We start from the raw sequence: 17,872 nt of genomic DNA, 5'->3' as shown, positions 1-17,872 counted from the left end.
TCTCCGGAAGGTGTTAATGAAGAAATCCACCAGTGATGTCCCCTGATAAAAAAAAAATCATCTCTCAGGGAAAAAAAGATAAATTATTTAACTTAAAATCATAATAGAATATTACCAAGTGACTCCTTCTAATTTAGCATCTTTTTGTATTTATGGAGTTCCAAAAATAAATGATATATTTATCAATACTTTCAACAAAAAATTATAAATAAGAGCACTAAGACTGGTTCCCTTTACAAGCAGGCAGGCAGGAAAGAAGAGAGAATGAAAGAGAGAAAGGAGAAAAGACATCCATGTTAATGGTTGTGGGCGGGAACCTAACCAAAAATGTAAAGTTGAAAATTTATTTATGCTATAAAAACTGTTGAAAATGTCATGATTGACAGCTGAGACTGATTCGTGATGGTTGAGTGTATATCTGTGAAACCTCGATATTGTGGCTCCAGTCCACAATCTCTATATTATGCAATCAAAGGCACAAAATGGCAGCCCCAGTATCAGGACATTTTGGCTCCATTTTGGTACGATGGGAGGAAGTAGAGACATGTTTACATACAGGCTATATTTAATGCATTGACGCGACTATTATTTGTTTTAAACTTGAACTGTGAATATAAACTTATGATAAAATAGTTTTATTATCCTTAAATATTTGCTACCAAGTTCATGCAAATCTGTATTACCCTAACTTCCCATTGGGTAACCCTATGCTGATGAATCTTGCCCTGGTTCCACATTTGCAGACACTCAATTGATGAATCACATGGACACTCTGCTTTTGGGCAGGTCTGGCAACAAGACTGAACATTTCCAAATTAAGGGTATCTCTATGAATATTCAAGATGTGTACCGCTGGAGAACGAACATGGCTCGTCCCTTAATAGCTCAATTTCTGCTCCGCTCCCTGGTGCTGGTTTCTTGGTGTGTTTGTAAACAAAGTCGATGCAATGTGAAAAACCTCACAGCAGGAAATGTGACATTCAAAACAATTCAGAGAAGGTGAGGAAACACGCACTTCAAGATAATCGCTTGGGATATTTCTCCCGCATCATTTGACATTTTGTCAAAGTCACTTGAGAGACCTGCTTTAAGATGAATTTGGAGAGATAATATCATAAAATGTGTCAGCATTACTATAAATTGACTACATTAAACCACAGTCTCATTACAAGTCCCAACAGGGGAATTACAGTGAGTCCAGCCATAAAACAGGACAAGGTCTTTATCAATTCACTATTTATTACCAGAGAGTCACTGAAGTGCCCAAGAGGATTATCATGGGAGATGATAATGATTGTTCATTGGGGAGATACGTGAGACTGACATGACAAGACAGACCAGGTTACTTTCTTTTTGGCTAACTGTACTGGAGGTGACTCACTCATACATGTGGTGTTCGAGAGAGGGAGGGGGAGAGAGAGAGAGAGAGAGAGACAGAGAGAGAGAGAGAGAGAGAGAGAGCACATCTCTTTATTCTGAAGCAGAGCGAGCTGTTGTGAAGACGTGAGGCTGCACATCAGTCAGGCTCCTTGTGGACAGTAGACATTAACAGGGGCTTGACTGTCTGGCAATTTGCGAAAATCGAAGAGACGTCTGATTCCCGTAAGAGGTACTTTTTTTTCCAATGATACTTGATAATTTATAACTAAAAACTAGCATTTGACAATTTTGCATGATATTCATTCGAGACCAAAACTGTTCCTGTAATAAGTTTAAATTTGGAAAATATAATTGTCAGGGAATTTGTTACTTATACAGGGTTTAATGCCTTTAATATAGTAATACACAATATCAAATGTATCAAAGGGGAGTAACTAACAAATTCACTCACAATATTAGAACCTATTTTTTTACCTCAGTGGATGAGTCGTAGTTGTTTGAGGTTTTTAATTTCCTCATTGGTGTGGATTCCAAGTATAATTTCACTGAATCAACAAGTCGGTTTATTCTCAGATAATTTATTAAAAGAAATAACATAATGACAAATAATGAGGTCGGGAGGTCCCGTTTAGCTGAAGTAATTAATTATTAAGCAGCTACTCTACAATAGGTCAAGGACCCTTTTCATTTTGAGGGGAATTTGGCTAATCAGGCTGAATATTTCATGTATATACCGATTACTTTCCTCTTGCTGTGTGTTTTTTTAATTTGATAGTTTTGTAGACACAGTGTGATTCATTGCTTTTTTATGAATGAAACGGACAAAACGAGAATACACTGTAGCCATGAGTGATTAAATGATGCCAACAATAATAATAATTATTATTATTATCCTCTTATTTCTTGCAAATTTAGAGAGCCGTTCAAGTGCTCTCGCTGCTTTGAGCTTTTTCAATTAATGAATGAAATGTTCAGAGTCACAAAGGCCGTGGGGAAAACAAAACTCTTTAAAACCTCTCAGCAAAATGTGGAGTGATTCCCTTTTTTCTGATCATATGTTTGTACAGTTCCAGCCAAAAAACCAAGATCAGTGGAGATTACATGCACAGATATGTAGAATAGACCCTAAAAATATTGCTGTTTATGAATGTACGTCAAAGTGAATCTCAGTGGATCTGTTGTTAAGCAGTAAACAAACCAGAAACCAACATGAGGGAGTCATGACAAATCATTATTAATCTCCAGCGGTACACATCGTTTATATTCATGACACTAAATACAAAGATGAGACAGAGAACAGATGAGACGGATGAAAGTGGATGTGTTTGTACTGAGAGCGAGACACTCGCCCGTCATCACCTTTTTAATCAGACTGATTCACTGTTGACAGTTTTGAAGCTGGTCACTAATTGGTCAGTTCAGATGGGACTCACCTTTTCGGTCTTAATCTAGGTCATCGTGTTAATACCACTTTGGACTCATCAAACTTTGTTCAGTGAAGGATGCGAACGTGCCCTTATCTATGATGGAACATTTGGTATGACATATTTGAATTATGCAGCAGGTAATTTGATACGATGTCATAACAAATTGTTATCTCTTCTGATTTCTGCAGCTATGGACTGGGTGAAGTTCCTGAACCAATCCACGGATACCTCACCTACCCCTTCTTCATCCCCAGCCATGCCTGACACCTCTTCCTCCTCTTGCTGCAACTCCTCCAGACCCCTCTTCTCCACCTCCCTGTTCTCACCTCCTATCTTTTCCGGCCTGGACTTCCTGTTCAACCTGAAGCTCCTCTTCATCCCGCTCTACTCTGCTGTGGTCCTGATCGCCTTTACCGGCAACCTCCTCCTTCTATTCCTCATGTGGCACAACAAGAAAAGGCACAACACCACAAACTTCCTAATCAGCAACCTGGCCTTCGTGGACCTGGTCATGTGCATCTTCTGTGTCCCTTTGACGGCATCCTATGCTTTTGACAAGCGTGGATGGGTATTTGGACCGTGCATGTGTCATTTTGTTACCATCATGCAGTCTGTAGCAGTCTACGCAGCGGTCTTGTCCCTCATGGCCATTGCAGTCGATAGATACGTTGTTGTGGCTTACCCCATTCGCAGAAGAGCAGGTGGCCTGTTCTGCTGGGGTCTGGTGGTCCTAATCTGGCTGTCCTCTCTGGCTTTATCAATACCTACAGCGCTGCACGTCGTCTACCTGGACCTGCGGGCTGCAGGCCTGCAGATGGCCGTGTGTGAGGAATTCTGGGATGGCCAGGAGAGAGGTCGCCTTATCTACTCCTGTTTCAGTCTCTTCTTCTCCTACTTTGTCCCACTGGCTGCTGTTTCTACTTCTTACTGTGCCATATCCTATCAGCTTAAGCGGAGGACCACATCTAGCTTGACAGCATGTCCCGAGCTGAGATCTGCGCGGGCAGCATGGAGTAAACGTCGAAGGAAGACCTTCTGCCTGCTGCTGGTGTCCGTCCTCTGTTTCGCCTTTTCATGGCTCCCATTACAGGTACACCAGTTGAATGAGAGATTTACACCCACTCACTTTTCTGCCAAGAGTTAGAAGAAAACATTTATACCACTCACATATCTGTAGCTAAATATGCACCACTAACTCGAACCAGCACTGAATTAGCATAGCTTAGCATTAACATGGGTAGCCTTGTTTTGTCCAGAGGTACCAGCCTATCCGCAGCTCTTAAGCTCACAAATTAACATGTTTTATGTCTTTGTCTTCTTGGTCAGACCGTGGTATCGAGGTCCCACCGATACATGTGCTGAACCAATCAGAAGTCAGTCTCAACTGTCACTTATGCTGTTTCACCCCATTTTTATAACATTAAATAACTAACTGTGTGGAACAATGGCATCTTATCTGTGTGATAAGAACTACCTCAAATGACAGAAACCATGAGTCTTTAGTGTGGTCCATGTCCCATCCACTGACATGGAGGAGGCAGGACTTATCCCCTGTGCAGCAGACAGCCAACAGGTGTCGATCAAGACATTTTGCCTCCACTTTAGAGGAGCTGGCTAGTCATCTATAGAGTTTATGGTGGAAACAACCAGCCCGGCTATTAGACCTTTAATTTATTGTTCTGATTTCTTCATGTCCTTTAGGAATGAATCTTAAATAATAAAACTTCACAGTGAACTAACTATACCAACTCACCACTGTTACTGACTTAATTAGTAGCTTTTCACTAACTTTAGCATTGTTGTTAGCTCATATGTTATTATAGCTTAAACAATGAAACCACAAAAAACTATTGCAAATCCGGATTTATGAGTGCGGTAACACAGATGATCTTTGCAGGTGGTGAATCTGATCCGTGACCTGGACACAGACTTCTCCATTTTGGGGAAGAACTACGTAAACGTCATCCAGGTGTCGAGTCACCTGTTTGCCATGAGCTCCGCCTGCTACAATCCTTTTATTTACGCCTCACTACACGACAAGTTCCTGTCGTACCTGTGTAGCCACTTCCTTTTCTGGAGGAGGGGTTATGGAAATGAGCAGGGTCAAGGGTCGAGCATCCTGAAAATGTCTAAAGTTCCACGTCTTCACACCTCCACCATTGTGGCAGATTTACCATGTGCAAGTAACATTGTTCCTCAAGACAACTACGCTTAAGAATCTACTTCACTTGAAATTTAATATGAATGTGGCCAATCGTCTTTTCGACAGATAAGTGGAGGGAAAAGATCATTTATCTAAAGTGAAATTCTGAAAAGCACACGTGGAGTTGCAAATCCTCACATGTGGCTCTCTCTGAGGCGTCTATGTTAAATTATTGTACATATTCATATTCTTTCCATTTGTAATTCCCTGTGTCAACTGTCTGTATATAAAATGTGCCCTTTTTATGTACTGTTTACTCCAATTTCCTTACACTTTTACTGACAGAGTATTTAGTTAATTGTTCATCATGTCTAATATAAGATCTATCTTGTTGCATTCCACTTCATATACGAATTCATAATAATAATTTGAATTCACTTTACCAATAAGGGTGCACGGATTAAAATGTGTTTCTGTTTTTCATTTTGGCATTTGCTTATGAAATGATATCTTTCTGCTGCAGCTGTGACATTCGATAAAACAATACAAGTCTGCAGAGTTGTGTGTCAAATGTCAACCAATCATAATCATCAAAACCCATCATCTGTACTATTTAATATGTAAAAATGGAGTGAATAAACCTGAGAGGAAGTTTAATGCATAAATAAATAAAAAGGTTTATGACCCCAATGACTTCAAGGGGCTTGTGTTGAATTTTAATTGCAGATTTGCAGTAAGAGAGGCAGAAGTTTGCAAACAAAACTTCAAAAGTTAGGTTTAAAAATTCTGCTGATAGACTTTTTCAAATGGATTGATTCAATCTTTTTTCTGGTCAACTAAAATGAGAAGTTTTAATTTGTATTTATCATGCACAAGTTAGAACACAGGGTCAAGGGGACATTGAAAGGTGTTGGACGAGAGGTAACAGATCAGCTCAATAGTGAAATAATTTAATAAATAAATAAATGAAAGTAAGGTAGAAAGAGCTTAAAATACAAATACAATAGGTCAGATACAATACAATATTTAAAACTGTTTATATTCAGAGGTGCAGTGTGACATTCAAGGAAACAAATGTAGCAATAACTTTTTAATGATGTTGTGTGCCTTCCGCAGACAGAGGACCTCACTAGTAAAACTATAGTCAAGATTATGAATGAAACTAGTCAGGTCAATAATGCAGCACTAGTGTGACTAGTGGATATTTTGTCCTTTTCTTTAAAAATACGATATAATAGAAAATGTATTACTAACTGAAGTAAAACCATATATGATTTTGAACAAATAGACTGAAATCAAAGCTGACAAAATATAAAATCAGGGTGTGCTGGTTGAGATTTTGTCCATAAACTCACTATTATTGATTCAACATGAGAGATAAAGAGATTATGATTTCACCTCTGTCCGTTTGTTTGTTTGTTTGCTTGTAAGCACGATTGCATAAAACCACTGAATGGATTTCCGAAAAACTTGGTGGAAGTATGGGACATGTGCTGAGGAAGAATCCATAAAATGTTGGTGCAAATCCTAGATCTGCACCAAACTAGAATCTAAAATCAGGCATGTTTAGTGGGGCTAATATTTAGGAGTGTGCAATTTGGTGCAGCCTTCAAGTTAAATCCCGCATTTAAAATCCCAGGAATATCATACAGCCTTATACATTTCCCAAAGTCCTGCATATCAGGCAAACCCTCATGGAGTTAACATCATCAAGGTTGAAAAACACTAGTCTTACTCATCAGCTCAATCGTTTTTCAAGTAATTACTATTGCTTATGAAAGATGACAAGCGTTTAAAATACATCTTTCATTGGGGCTCCGGGGGAAAAAGAACAACCAGACTATTCAATCTGTTGATGCACCACTGATTCCCATTAATGTGCAATTACATCAAAGTATGTTGCAGTTAATTACATGGGTTGATATCTGCAAAAGGAACACTTGATCAAGAAAGCCTCTTTGTTTGTGTGCAGAGATGTCAATTTGTTTACTTTTAATCAAGAAGTTAAAAAGCTAAGTGGTGTCTTTTGAGAGTTTTCCGCTGCTTCCCATTAAGAATTGTTTTCCTTGATCTAATTTTCTCAGACTTAACCTCACAAGAAAGTTGCATCTGAAAGGCTGCTCATATTTTACAAACCTAAAACTCACAGAGAGTAAAGCACATTATTATAGCCTTTGGACGAGCTGCAGTGTGAATACTTACGATAAGGAGAGACTGCTTGTTGAATATCATATCAGGGGGGCACCATTATTTTCACTGCTGCTAATGAGAGCATGGAATAATACAAAGACATTATATCGTACACACTTCTACTCATGCATCCCGCTGCTCTCATGTCTGATTGTGTCGCAAACGTCCTTTATGAAAATGAAAATGCAAATTCAGACGGGCTTATCAAAGTCTTCAGATGCAAATGTCAGTAATCTCTACATAGTGAGCGGCGGTAGGTGCGTGCTGTGTTTGTAGATTCAGCAGAGATGATGGTCCTCTTTAATTCTGAAGATGTTCAGAGTACTGCTCCGAACGCTGTATGGTGTTGTTGTGATGTCAATTCTAAATGTCTGACGATATATACAAAAAATCAAGTAACAGATAAGGATTGTCTTTCAGGTAACTTTTAGTTGAAGATAACAATTCACAGGCGACTATTTTGCTGTTATTCACTATTGTACAGTCTTTTTCTCTCTCTATGCTCGCAAGGCAATTAGAAATAATAATTAAAAACTCCCATGGAGTCGTAACTTTACCCACAGGGCTGACTATTGCTTCTTCTACCTGCATGAAAATAGCGAGTGCGGTGAGGTGTATTCATTTGGTTCCAGCATGCTACTTTAACACTAAATACTACACACTGTACTTTTAAATTGAGCAGAAAAAAAACCTTACTTTGAATCACTTCAGTAATTTGAAACTTCCCAAATGATTGAGCCACTGCATCTGTGATCCTGTGCATTTCTGTATGCAGCCACACTGGGGACAGGAGAAGTTAATAAGAGAGGAGAATGGTGCAAAATTGGACTGAGTCAGTCCGTGAAAAGTCTTGCAAGTGTGTAATTGCAGCACCTCAGGACCTCTGCTGAAATACACGTTTCTCAGCAGAACTTGTGCAGCTGTCTTGTACGACAAGAGAGAGTCCCATTTGAGGCCGTTCTGACACATTCTCTTTGGTCAGAGAGGCAGCTGGTTAGAAGAGCAGTTCTTTGAAGCAGACAATCATTTGATGGCTTCTTTTTACCCGTGAAAGGATAATAAAACGCAGCGGTTGCCTGACATATGTCTATCAAATACCCATTTCCATGTTAGAAATATGTTTTACTTTATTTGTTTTACCATTTATATAAAACTAATACTTACAACTTTTTCAACTCCAACCCTCAAAGTCTTTGTATATATATAAATAAAAATAAAATAAACAACATGTACCTGTGAATGTCATTCTGAATATAGATACAAGATGCATGGCTCTGATCGATTGCTACAGAATTGGATTTTAAATATGTCACTTGTTTTCTACTTAACATCATTGTGAATCATCGAGTGTGTGAATTATTTTGGTGATGAAAATAGTCTTGACGCTTTGGGTCTGTACACATCACCGACAACTGAGAGGGACAAAAATAAAATGTTATTAGATTTCAATTAAATTTCAACTGCTGCCTGTTATTATCCATCAATACTTACATAACCCCTGGTGTGTAACACATAAATCCTGCACTGAGTCTCATCGCAGAAAACGTTTTCATAAACACACTTCACGGTTCAATCATTGAGCATGCACCCATGCATTGTCACACGACTAAATACTTAGGAGCAGCTGAATACTCTCTCATCCCGCACCATGGTCGCTGTCTCAGATGCAAATGATTTACCTGCTCATGCCACTAAAATCATCATAATATTATTGAGTAGTGCTAGAGGCCTCATACATTTTCATTAGAGGCCTGATTATTGATGTTGGATGATTAAATCTCCTGCTTTCAAGATGCTCTTGTCTCTCCTGTCATGATCCACCCACTGCCCCTGATAAATTATCATTTCAGGTGTAAAGAGTTGAATGAATTATTAAAGCAGGAACAAGAGGGGAAAGGCTGGAGGAGATGAAAAGAAAACAGGGATTTTGATTGATGCAGACCCATCTTTGTTTTCCTCTTTAAATTCATATAAAAATCTAAATAAAATATAAAAGGTTGTTTTTATTTAGCAGGAAATTATTGTTTCTTTAAATTCCTGCAGGAAAAAGGGTTATTGTCAGCACAGGAATGACAAAAATTGTATTTGATTATCCACGTAAAATCAACAGACAATAAGCATTTCCCTAACTGAGGGAAACAGTTAAAATCAATTTTGTTTTATTGTTGATTGACTGAATCGATTCAGCTTTCTGCTTTTCTGCCTGTTTCCTGAAAGCCTGTAGTCGATTATTATTGACTACAAATGTCAATATTGTCTTTTAAATATAGTCTTTCCGGTGCTGCATGAAGCTTTTCCGTAAAGAAACTGTGCTCATACAATACTTAACACATCAATATGGAGATAATTCTTCAAAAACACCTCTCAGAGCTGCGATCTCTGTGTTTGATGAAAGCAGATCAGATACAAATATTGGCAGAGAGAGCCACCACCTGGGCAGCAACCATTACTACAGTCAACAATGTCCGCCATAAAGAAATCTCTCAAACACATGTTCAAACTCATATATTATTTATTACAATTAAATATTTTTTCTTATATTACAGAGGTCCATTTGAAACCATACAAATAATCTGTGCTGTGATTAATAGTTCCAAGATTTCCAAAACGCCATGCAAAGAATACGAACATAAAATTCACATAAGAACTAAAGTTTAGGTTTTTGTACACCTGGGAATGAAGTTAAATTCATGTATCCCTCCTCTTTCACCCTCTCTTTCACCCTCTCTCTCTCTCGCTCTCTCTCTCTCTCTCTGTTTTTGGTGAAGACATTTCTTTGTGGTGATTCAAGATCAGACCAGTATCATCATCTGACAAAAATGAAAGGCATTCGTAAGGTGAATAAAAACGACAGCAAATGCTCGTCCTTCTCTTCATGGAAAACGCTTGGAATATATTTATATATACGGGTTAATGGGAACAGGCACAGAGGACCAGCTAAGACATAAGTATCACACATCTTGATTAAACCTCATTAGTTTGCTGAATGATTCCTGTAAGGCCATAATACACAGATCAGCAGATCAACATGTTTTTTAACGTAGTCGAGCCAAACAATTGAAACCTGAACATAAGTTTTAAATCATAAATTAGTGATGGCTCCTATTTAACTCTTTCAAATCAGTCCATGATATACACTGATGTGCCATCAAAGTAAAGCCAGTTATTTGTATAAATACTGTGACTGAGTGCTGTATTGTGCATGGTTCCTAACCCTGATCCTGGAACACAGAGTGGGACTTAAAAACTAAAATGGAACCCAATATAGTTTGGTTTGTATAATTGTGCCATGTGGGCTTGAATATGTCCATTAAAAAGGAATATTCAGTCAAATCTTGTGCCCAGTGGAGAGGTCTTTAAAACACACTGATTCCCTGTGGTTTATCCTGAAAAGCAGATTGAAACACCAGGTTCAGTTCGCTCCGTTTGAGCCCGCTGAATTTAATTAACCAATAATTATAATTTAATTCAAGGCAACTTGTTTGAAAGTCAAATACTAATCCATTAAATAATTATAGCGAATAATATTTTTGTAAAATTAACACACAAAATGAATCTATGCCACCGGATGTACAGGGACTACAGCACCGCCCACATCCAGTCTAGTTTTGTGCTCTCTGGCACCAGCTAGCAACACGTTGGATACTACAGTAAGTATTTAAATGCTGACAAGTGCAAAGCAGAGCAAAAGACTGAAACGTCTCAAATACTCCTGTATTATATATCATCAGTGTTGTGCTAACACCATCCAATGAGCTTGGCCAAATAGTCTTTGTTAATATATCAAAAAATGGGACTGTTTGGAACATGAGCATCCAGATGGACAGATAAGAGCTGGATTATGTAGAAGGGAGTCGCGGATTTTCTTTGGACGTTTTGATGCTTTTTTGTTTTTACCAAACTGAGGAAAATTAACTGTTACAAATCAAACTACAACCAAAGAAAGGAAACGTTTGACATCTCTGGGAGAAAAAATGCCTTCTTGTAGAGAATTAGATGAAAAGATCAAGACCACCCTTATCTCTCTAATGCTGCTTTCACACTGAACTCCATACATGTCCCTCATTTTACATGAGAACGGAAATGTCCGAGACATTTTATGGTTCTTTATTTGAGAAAGTTCGCAAATAATCCGGAGGCTCTCACTTGGACATTTACGTTCACACAAGAACCTCGTCCAGAGAAAATACGAAGGTTTTGTGAAGTTCATGTCTGAAAGCAGCATTATCTTCGTGCGAAGACAGGAAGCAGTAGTCTCTATTTTTACAGATAATGAAGATATAACAAGTTTATTAGTGAGGTTTGTAGGTGCTGGTTGGTGGATTTAGTTGCCTTGTCTGACAGGATCAAGCCTCTGTCTTCCCCTGCTGAGCTAATGCTAAGCTAAGCGAGTGCTAGCTATATCTTCATACTTATTGTAAACATAGGAGAGTGGCATCAATCCTCCCAACACTCTGCAAGAATTCACGTTTTTTCAAGATGTCAAACTATTCTTTTAACAACCATTTTGTCCTCAGGAGAGATTAAATAAAACATATGCAGACATGTGTTAGAGTGAGAATTGATTAAGGGTCAGTTTTACGTTTCTGATCAGATGTATGAGACGGACCTGAGATGCCTTTCAAGCATCGAGGAATCAAGATCAGCACACTAACAGGTTTCATAACCCCAAGCTGAGATTGGTACACACTTCTAAATGAAAGGCTGGGAATGTTCTATAAGGCAGCAGGATCAAGGGCACAGGCTAATGGCAGGGTACGTTTTAAATCAACGTAGCATTCAGCAATTTAAAGGTGAGGAGGCAAAGCTTCATCATCAGAGGAGACGTGAAAAGGAGACTATGACAGGAAGCTGGGACAGGGGCAAACATAAAGGTTTTTGGTCCTGCATGTTTGAGCATCAAACATCACATGTTAACAGGTGTCCTTCAAACTGTATCTGATATCCTTCCAGATCCTCCAGGTGTGTCCTTGAATCTGCCTGGAGGACCTTAAACATCTCTACGCAACATTTCACAGGCTTCTATTGGGAGAGCAATCAGTCGCAGGAACTCTACTGCGAACGACATACACGCTTTTCATCTTCGACAGTGCAGCTAATGACGAGACGACCTTGACCTGCTCTCTATCAGGAATGAAAGCCACTCCTCTAAAACTCTATTCTTTAAAATTATCTTCTGAAAATAATTTATATTTTCTCAGTACAGAAATAAATACATATCTTCTCTCAAACATAGGAATGAATCATCATCACAGATCTAAATGCTACACTGAATTCATTACTGAGCATCTCATCGGTGAAGAAACGAGAATATAGGTGACTAACTGTTGCCATCTGCCAGAAACAAGCGCTCTTCCAAACGTATAAATGCAAATATACAGTTCGCTGACACCAGAGTCAAATCACAAAGTAAAGTATTCCTCAGCATTGGCATAACACGAACCCCCTCAATGCTCGGCTCGTTGGACGTCTTCACACCGCGAGACCGAACAAACTCACCTGTGCGTTCTTTGTAGAGTGCACGTCTGTGTTACAGTGACAACTCACCCCAACTCACCATTTCAGGGCTACAGATATGTCATAAAACCTATAATTATCTTAGAGACTCACAACCGATGTCGCCAAACTGCTTCCACTTTTCATTTGTGGCCGTGCACAAAACTGATCAGTGAGTATATTTAACCGAATCGCCTTTCTTCGCAGCTTTGTCCGGAGTTCACTATATAGACCTACAAGTCAATCACACTCACATGAAAATGGAAATGTTAGATAAAAGATTATTTGAAACTGTGGGAGATACGCTAAGCTACTTTCTCGCTGAGATTTATGTCTGCCTGAGCAAACAGCTAAATATCTTAGCTCAACATAAAGACTGGAAATAGGGGAACAGCTAGCCCGGCTCTTTCCAAAAAAAGACTGTAGATAAATATAAAAGACCTAACTGTTTCACAAAAATGAAGCCAAAATGTCTCGTTTGCTGGCTGCGGTAAAGGTATAAGGAGGCAGGATAATAAAAAGTATCCTTCCTCCTCCATGTTATTGGATGGGACATGGACCAAAATAATACAGGTAAACATCAAATAAAATGGTAAAAGATAGTTTATGTTAATAGGTAGTTCTTATCACACTAATGTTTGTTCAAGGGTTCATTTTCCGATAGGCTTGGTACGATAAAAACGGGATGAAACGATGATTTAAAGCTGACACTGTGATTGGTCGAGTGCATCGACGGGACCTCGCTACTGATGGTCAATCCCCCAATTGTTTCCAGTATTTATGCTGAGCTTTGCTAAATGCTGCCGGCAGCAGCTTTATATTCACTGACCTCAGATTGGATCAACTCAAAGAATTTCTGGCAACAAAGTGAATCGATACATTTACCCAAACTTTAAGACACAAGTTTGCGTCTTACTCTGAAACCTCGGTCTGAATTGTCTCTGGGAAAAGGGAATTCTAATGATGAGCATGATCTTTATCTATGACGTATAACTGATACTTTGTGTGTCTGATATCTGCAGGCAGATGGTAACATGGTTCACATGTAACATCAACTTCTCCTTATATATATATCAAGTGTCACATTTCTAAGAGCTACAGTAGCATTTTCTACAGCAGAGTACATTCCAGGGTTTTCACACAGCTGCTACAACACCAGAGAGCCATGTATGATGAAGCCCAATTACACTGCCATAACGACTCTTCTACAACACCGTATGTCAGACCAGGACTCTCACTAAATAAACATGTGGCGCGTTGAGTATGAATTTCAAATAAAGATAAGCTTGTGTCTCCTTCATCCTAAATGTCCAGTTCCTCTCTCACAGAGGCAGCAGGTAGTTTTGTAGTTAAACAAAGTTGTAGAGGATGAAACCAGAGAAACATTAGCTCGAGTCCCACAGTCATGGCATACATCACATGCTACTGCAGGTTTTTGAGCAGGCGACCGAAGCGGAAGTCGTAGACGTGTCGGCTGAAGAACACCAGTTCTGGGTTGATGTCATCGGGCACACAGTGGTGGGTGGGCATGGCGTTGCCAGCAATGGGTGGCACCACGAGGGAGGCGGCACTGTCGTGTACACCTTCCCTTCGGCGTGTTACCAAGGCACAAAATCTGAACACAGCACAGATCACAGGACATCAAGTTCAATCAGTTTCCAAATAAAATTCAGTAAAACAATAAAAATGTTTAAGTGAAATTGCTTTCTTTCTTACCGACAATACTGTGCCAATGTTAGGACATAGCATTTGTCTTCAATACAGGCCACACTGTTCACATCCTGGTGACGAGACGCAAAGATCTCATTCTGGAAGAAAAAGAGTTGTATTTTATTCATTGGCTCGAAACAAAAGGTGCCATCTGAGCCTCATCAGGATTTGCAGCTCGTACACATAACCCGAGATTGAATTGGAGCTCAAACATCTGTCTGTGTTGTACACAAACACTCCAGTCTAACCTTCACTTGTAAAGACGGATTCATAAAAGAAAGATGTTTCACTTCTTCCTCTGAGCCAGAGCCGTGTTACTGTCCTCCCGCGGCTGCTCTGAAGTGTCGGCTGTGTGCAGCCAGTGCAGCTGGGAAATGACAGACTTTATGTGGGTCATTGTTTCTGGAGATTGAATAAAAAGGCAATTTGTTCCTTTTGGGAGATTAGCGACGACAGGAAGTGAGCACAAACAGAAGCTGTGCGTTTGTGTCCGCCTGTGTGTGTTGCGCTGTCTTCCCTTTGAAACACATTAGCAGTGACTGTAGAAATCCAGCCTTTTCTTGAATCCTGATTGGTTCATTTTCACGACCAAGAGGCATTAAAACCCTAAAATGTGCTTCCAAAGTTTGAAGCATAGAAAACCTTGTGATCTTTAAAATTATAGTAATTTACAAGACAAATGGTCAAGATCAATGTGGAAAAACACCAGTGACTACGTTTACTTGGACAATAATATTCCGACTACTGATGTTCTTCTGATTAAGACATTTCACTAAGATGTTTACATGAGTTGCTAATTGCTAATTACATTAATATTCCTGTTTAAATAGCCCAATTATAACACGTCATTACGTCCAATGTTATTCCGCAAGTTTTAAAATCATTTCATGTATAATGCTACCGATACCATTTTGCGTGTTTTCGCTCTCATCTTGCAAAAGCTTCAGCTCTCCATGTGAACATAGTCATGTTCTTACAAAGAAATTATACCTTTAACTGTGTTAATATTCTAAGATTTTCTAGTTAACATATTAAGAACCCTGGAAAAGTCCATAATCCCCACGTCCCAACTCCATTTTTGTCATTTAAAAATCTGTTTGAGACACAAATTTTAGATAAAGGGTAAGTGATTTAAGAAGGTGTAGTTTCACTGCAGCTTTCATCAAATGTTACTCATAAGGAAACCCGACGAGCCAGATGGTTTGTTACACAGAACAATCTGGGAAGGCTTTCTTGGAAACTGGGCTTGGCAGATGATTGGATGAGCCATCTGTCCATCACCATCAATCATGGTTCCTGACGTTAGTGAGGAGAAGCAGGAAAACACCTTTTCCATCAAGAGAAGCGTTTAGTGCTTTATTTGCTTTTCTTTCACACTGACGCTGATTGGTCCAAACCAGGAGCGAAGAGCTTGAAGCCTGGCAAGATGGATTCTCCTCGTGAGAAATCCAGCTGCCTCGCAAGGTTATAAAAGAAGAACCAATTGTGCCCTTTTAGGGGATTTATTCATATTTGCTGCTCTATTAAGTATTTACCTCAGCAGGACTTACTCTACGACGCACGCAGACACATGTGGAGAGTGTAGGCACAGATGCATGCGTGTGCTTATATGCATATGTCAATCAAGGCATGTTCCACACGGGCGCACTAGAAAACATGACTGCTACCTCCCGACAGCAGGAAGTGCAGCTCCTATGTTCTACATATTTCGATTTGTTCATTAATGCTGATTTTACATATGAAAAGTTTCAGTTTCAAACGATTTTAACGTACCCGCCCACATACTTACATGCACCCTTTACGTTGCCATGGTGGTTAAGCAATACATCCACTAGAGTCGAGAGGTTCTGAACAACAGACATGGCAACGGTGGAGGAGGTTGTGATAATATACCTCTTAAGAAAGAGGGTAAAGAGAAGTTTTTGGATCAGTGATGATCTGTGAGGCCATCAAATGTTGATGGAGAATTTTTTTCACTGATAAATTTCTTCTCCGACGTGTCGCCCCACGATTTCTGGTGGTACTGTTCGCTGTCATCTGTCAGTCCCTATCAATAAGCTTTCAGGTGATGTTCACAAATACGGACCTAAGAGTCAGTTTCCTTATACGCATCTAATGTTGAGCATAAATAAGCCTTAAGAGGTTGTGCATGAATACTCGGGCGCACTGATTTACATACAATTTGCACATTTGATTGGAGCTACAGGATGTTAACAAGCCTCTGCTGAAACAAAACCATTTTATTCCTGGAGCCATGGTTTCAAAGGATTTGTTCCTCACCTCACAATGTAAGCTGGGGTTGCGTCCCCCCTGCGTGTGTTCTGGACGGTAGTACCAAAACAAACTCATCATCAGCTCTCCTGAGGAGAAGAAACACACAGATCACGTCAGTGCTGGAGGCAGTTATTACGGCATTACCACAGCTTCTCCTGTGGTGTAAATAAACACTGTGTATAGTGGGTGTCCTACCTGACTCTGGCTCTTCCCACAGTGCTGAGATCTTGGCCACGTAAGGCAGAGACTTCTTCTTGGGCCCAGATTTCAGCAGAACAGTGTCTCTGACCCGAATCAGCTCCCCGTCCCTCTGGATGCCCTCAAAGCACTTCCTCAGCACAGGAGCCTCCTCTCCCTGGGAACACAGGCAGCAGGAAAATACTGACTCTTCCAGCAGTTACACACTGATAAGCTGCAAGAGCCTGTGGAGTAAAATGCTGTAGGATGCATTTTGTACTGAATGATTCTGTGTCTTGGAAGAAATGTGGAGGATGAACTACAGAGTGAATGGGCATGAAGCATGTGTGATAAATCATCCTGAAGTCTCTTTGTAAAAGCTAAATTACACCAGATTTAATTACAAATGGCCCCATAATGGCTGCATCAAAAGGCACCAGCAGGACGTTCTCTACATACCACAGAGAAAACCTCCCTCTGAAAGGGCAGGCCAACTGCCCGCCAGCCGTTGGTGGTTTTCTGGCGGCAGTTCTTCGGCTGCTTGGCAACCGACCGCTCTTTGACACTGGGAGAGCTGGGCTTCTGTTTCTTGTCCCTGTTGAGAGGGCAGACAGCTGAGCCGATGGTGCCGTTGCCGCGACCGCCAGACCTCGACCCGCTAGGCGGCTTGGCACTCTGCGGACACTCCTTTGCCACCTGCAGCGGTGGCTGGGGTTGGCTGGGGTCGGACAGCGGAGTCTGAACGTGGGCCACTGATTGGCCGGCTGGAGGCACAGTGGGAACGGGGCAGCCAGTGAGAATTCTGGGGCTGGGGGAGATGGGGATGGAGGAGGGGCTGTGATGGTCGTTGAGGGTTGATGAGTAGTCTTCTGAGGAAGGAGCAGAGATAATGGAGTAGAGTGACAGAGGGAAACATGTGCACACGGAGCAGATACGTTGATCAACAACCTTTAACAAGGTTTTATAATAGAGACATGGACTGCACTCAGTTTTTATTAGTTCCGCTGAAGCAGCAGAAAAAACAAACAGAGGCTCAATTAAGGTAAATTACAGCCTTTAACAGAGCAAACACACA

At 40.2% G+C, this 17,872-nt stretch overlaps 2 protein-coding genes across 2 annotated transcripts in view; one reads left to right on the top strand and one right to left on the bottom strand.

Annotated features, from left to right (window-relative positions):
- The first annotated feature begins 1,485 nt into the window (after nt 1-1,485).
- On the top strand, nt 1,486-5,596 carry prlh2r (prolactin releasing hormone 2 receptor). The gene is made up of 3 exons (XM_053434970.1): nt 1,486-1,609; nt 2,996-3,897; nt 4,705-5,596. Exons 2-3 carry the CDS (start codon nt 2,998-3,000, stop codon nt 5,020-5,022), a joined length of 1,218 nt encoding a protein of 405 aa, XP_053290945.1. The 5' UTR covers nt 1,486-1,609; nt 2,996-2,997; the 3' UTR covers nt 5,023-5,596.
- Nucleotides 5,597-9,634: 4,038 nt separating this feature from the next.
- Nucleotides 9,635-17,872, bottom strand: part of bahd1 (bromo adjacent homology domain containing 1) — a 34,387-nt gene continuing 26,149 nt past the window's right edge. The window contains exons 3-7 of the mRNA XM_053434847.1: nt 17,257-17,666; nt 16,816-16,975; nt 16,627-16,706; nt 14,353-14,444; nt 9,635-14,251 (exon numbers count right to left, since the gene is read on the bottom strand). Of these exons, the coding sequence (XP_053290822.1) occupies nt 14,059-14,251; nt 14,353-14,444; nt 16,627-16,706; nt 16,816-16,975; nt 17,257-17,666 (935 nt within the window). The 3' untranslated portion in view covers nt 9,635-14,058. The remainder of the gene's footprint in view (nt 14,252-14,352; nt 14,445-16,626; nt 16,707-16,815; nt 16,976-17,256; nt 17,667-17,872) is intronic.

The sequence above is a fragment of the Pleuronectes platessa genome, chromosome 11 (genome assembly GCF_947347685.1).
Source record: "Pleuronectes platessa chromosome 11, fPlePla1.1, whole genome shotgun sequence".
NCBI classification, from domain to species: Eukaryota; Metazoa; Chordata; class Actinopteri; order Pleuronectiformes; family Pleuronectidae; genus Pleuronectes; species Pleuronectes platessa.
Note: the sequence above shows the minus strand (reverse complement) of the source record. Positions and strands in the feature narration are given on the sequence as shown.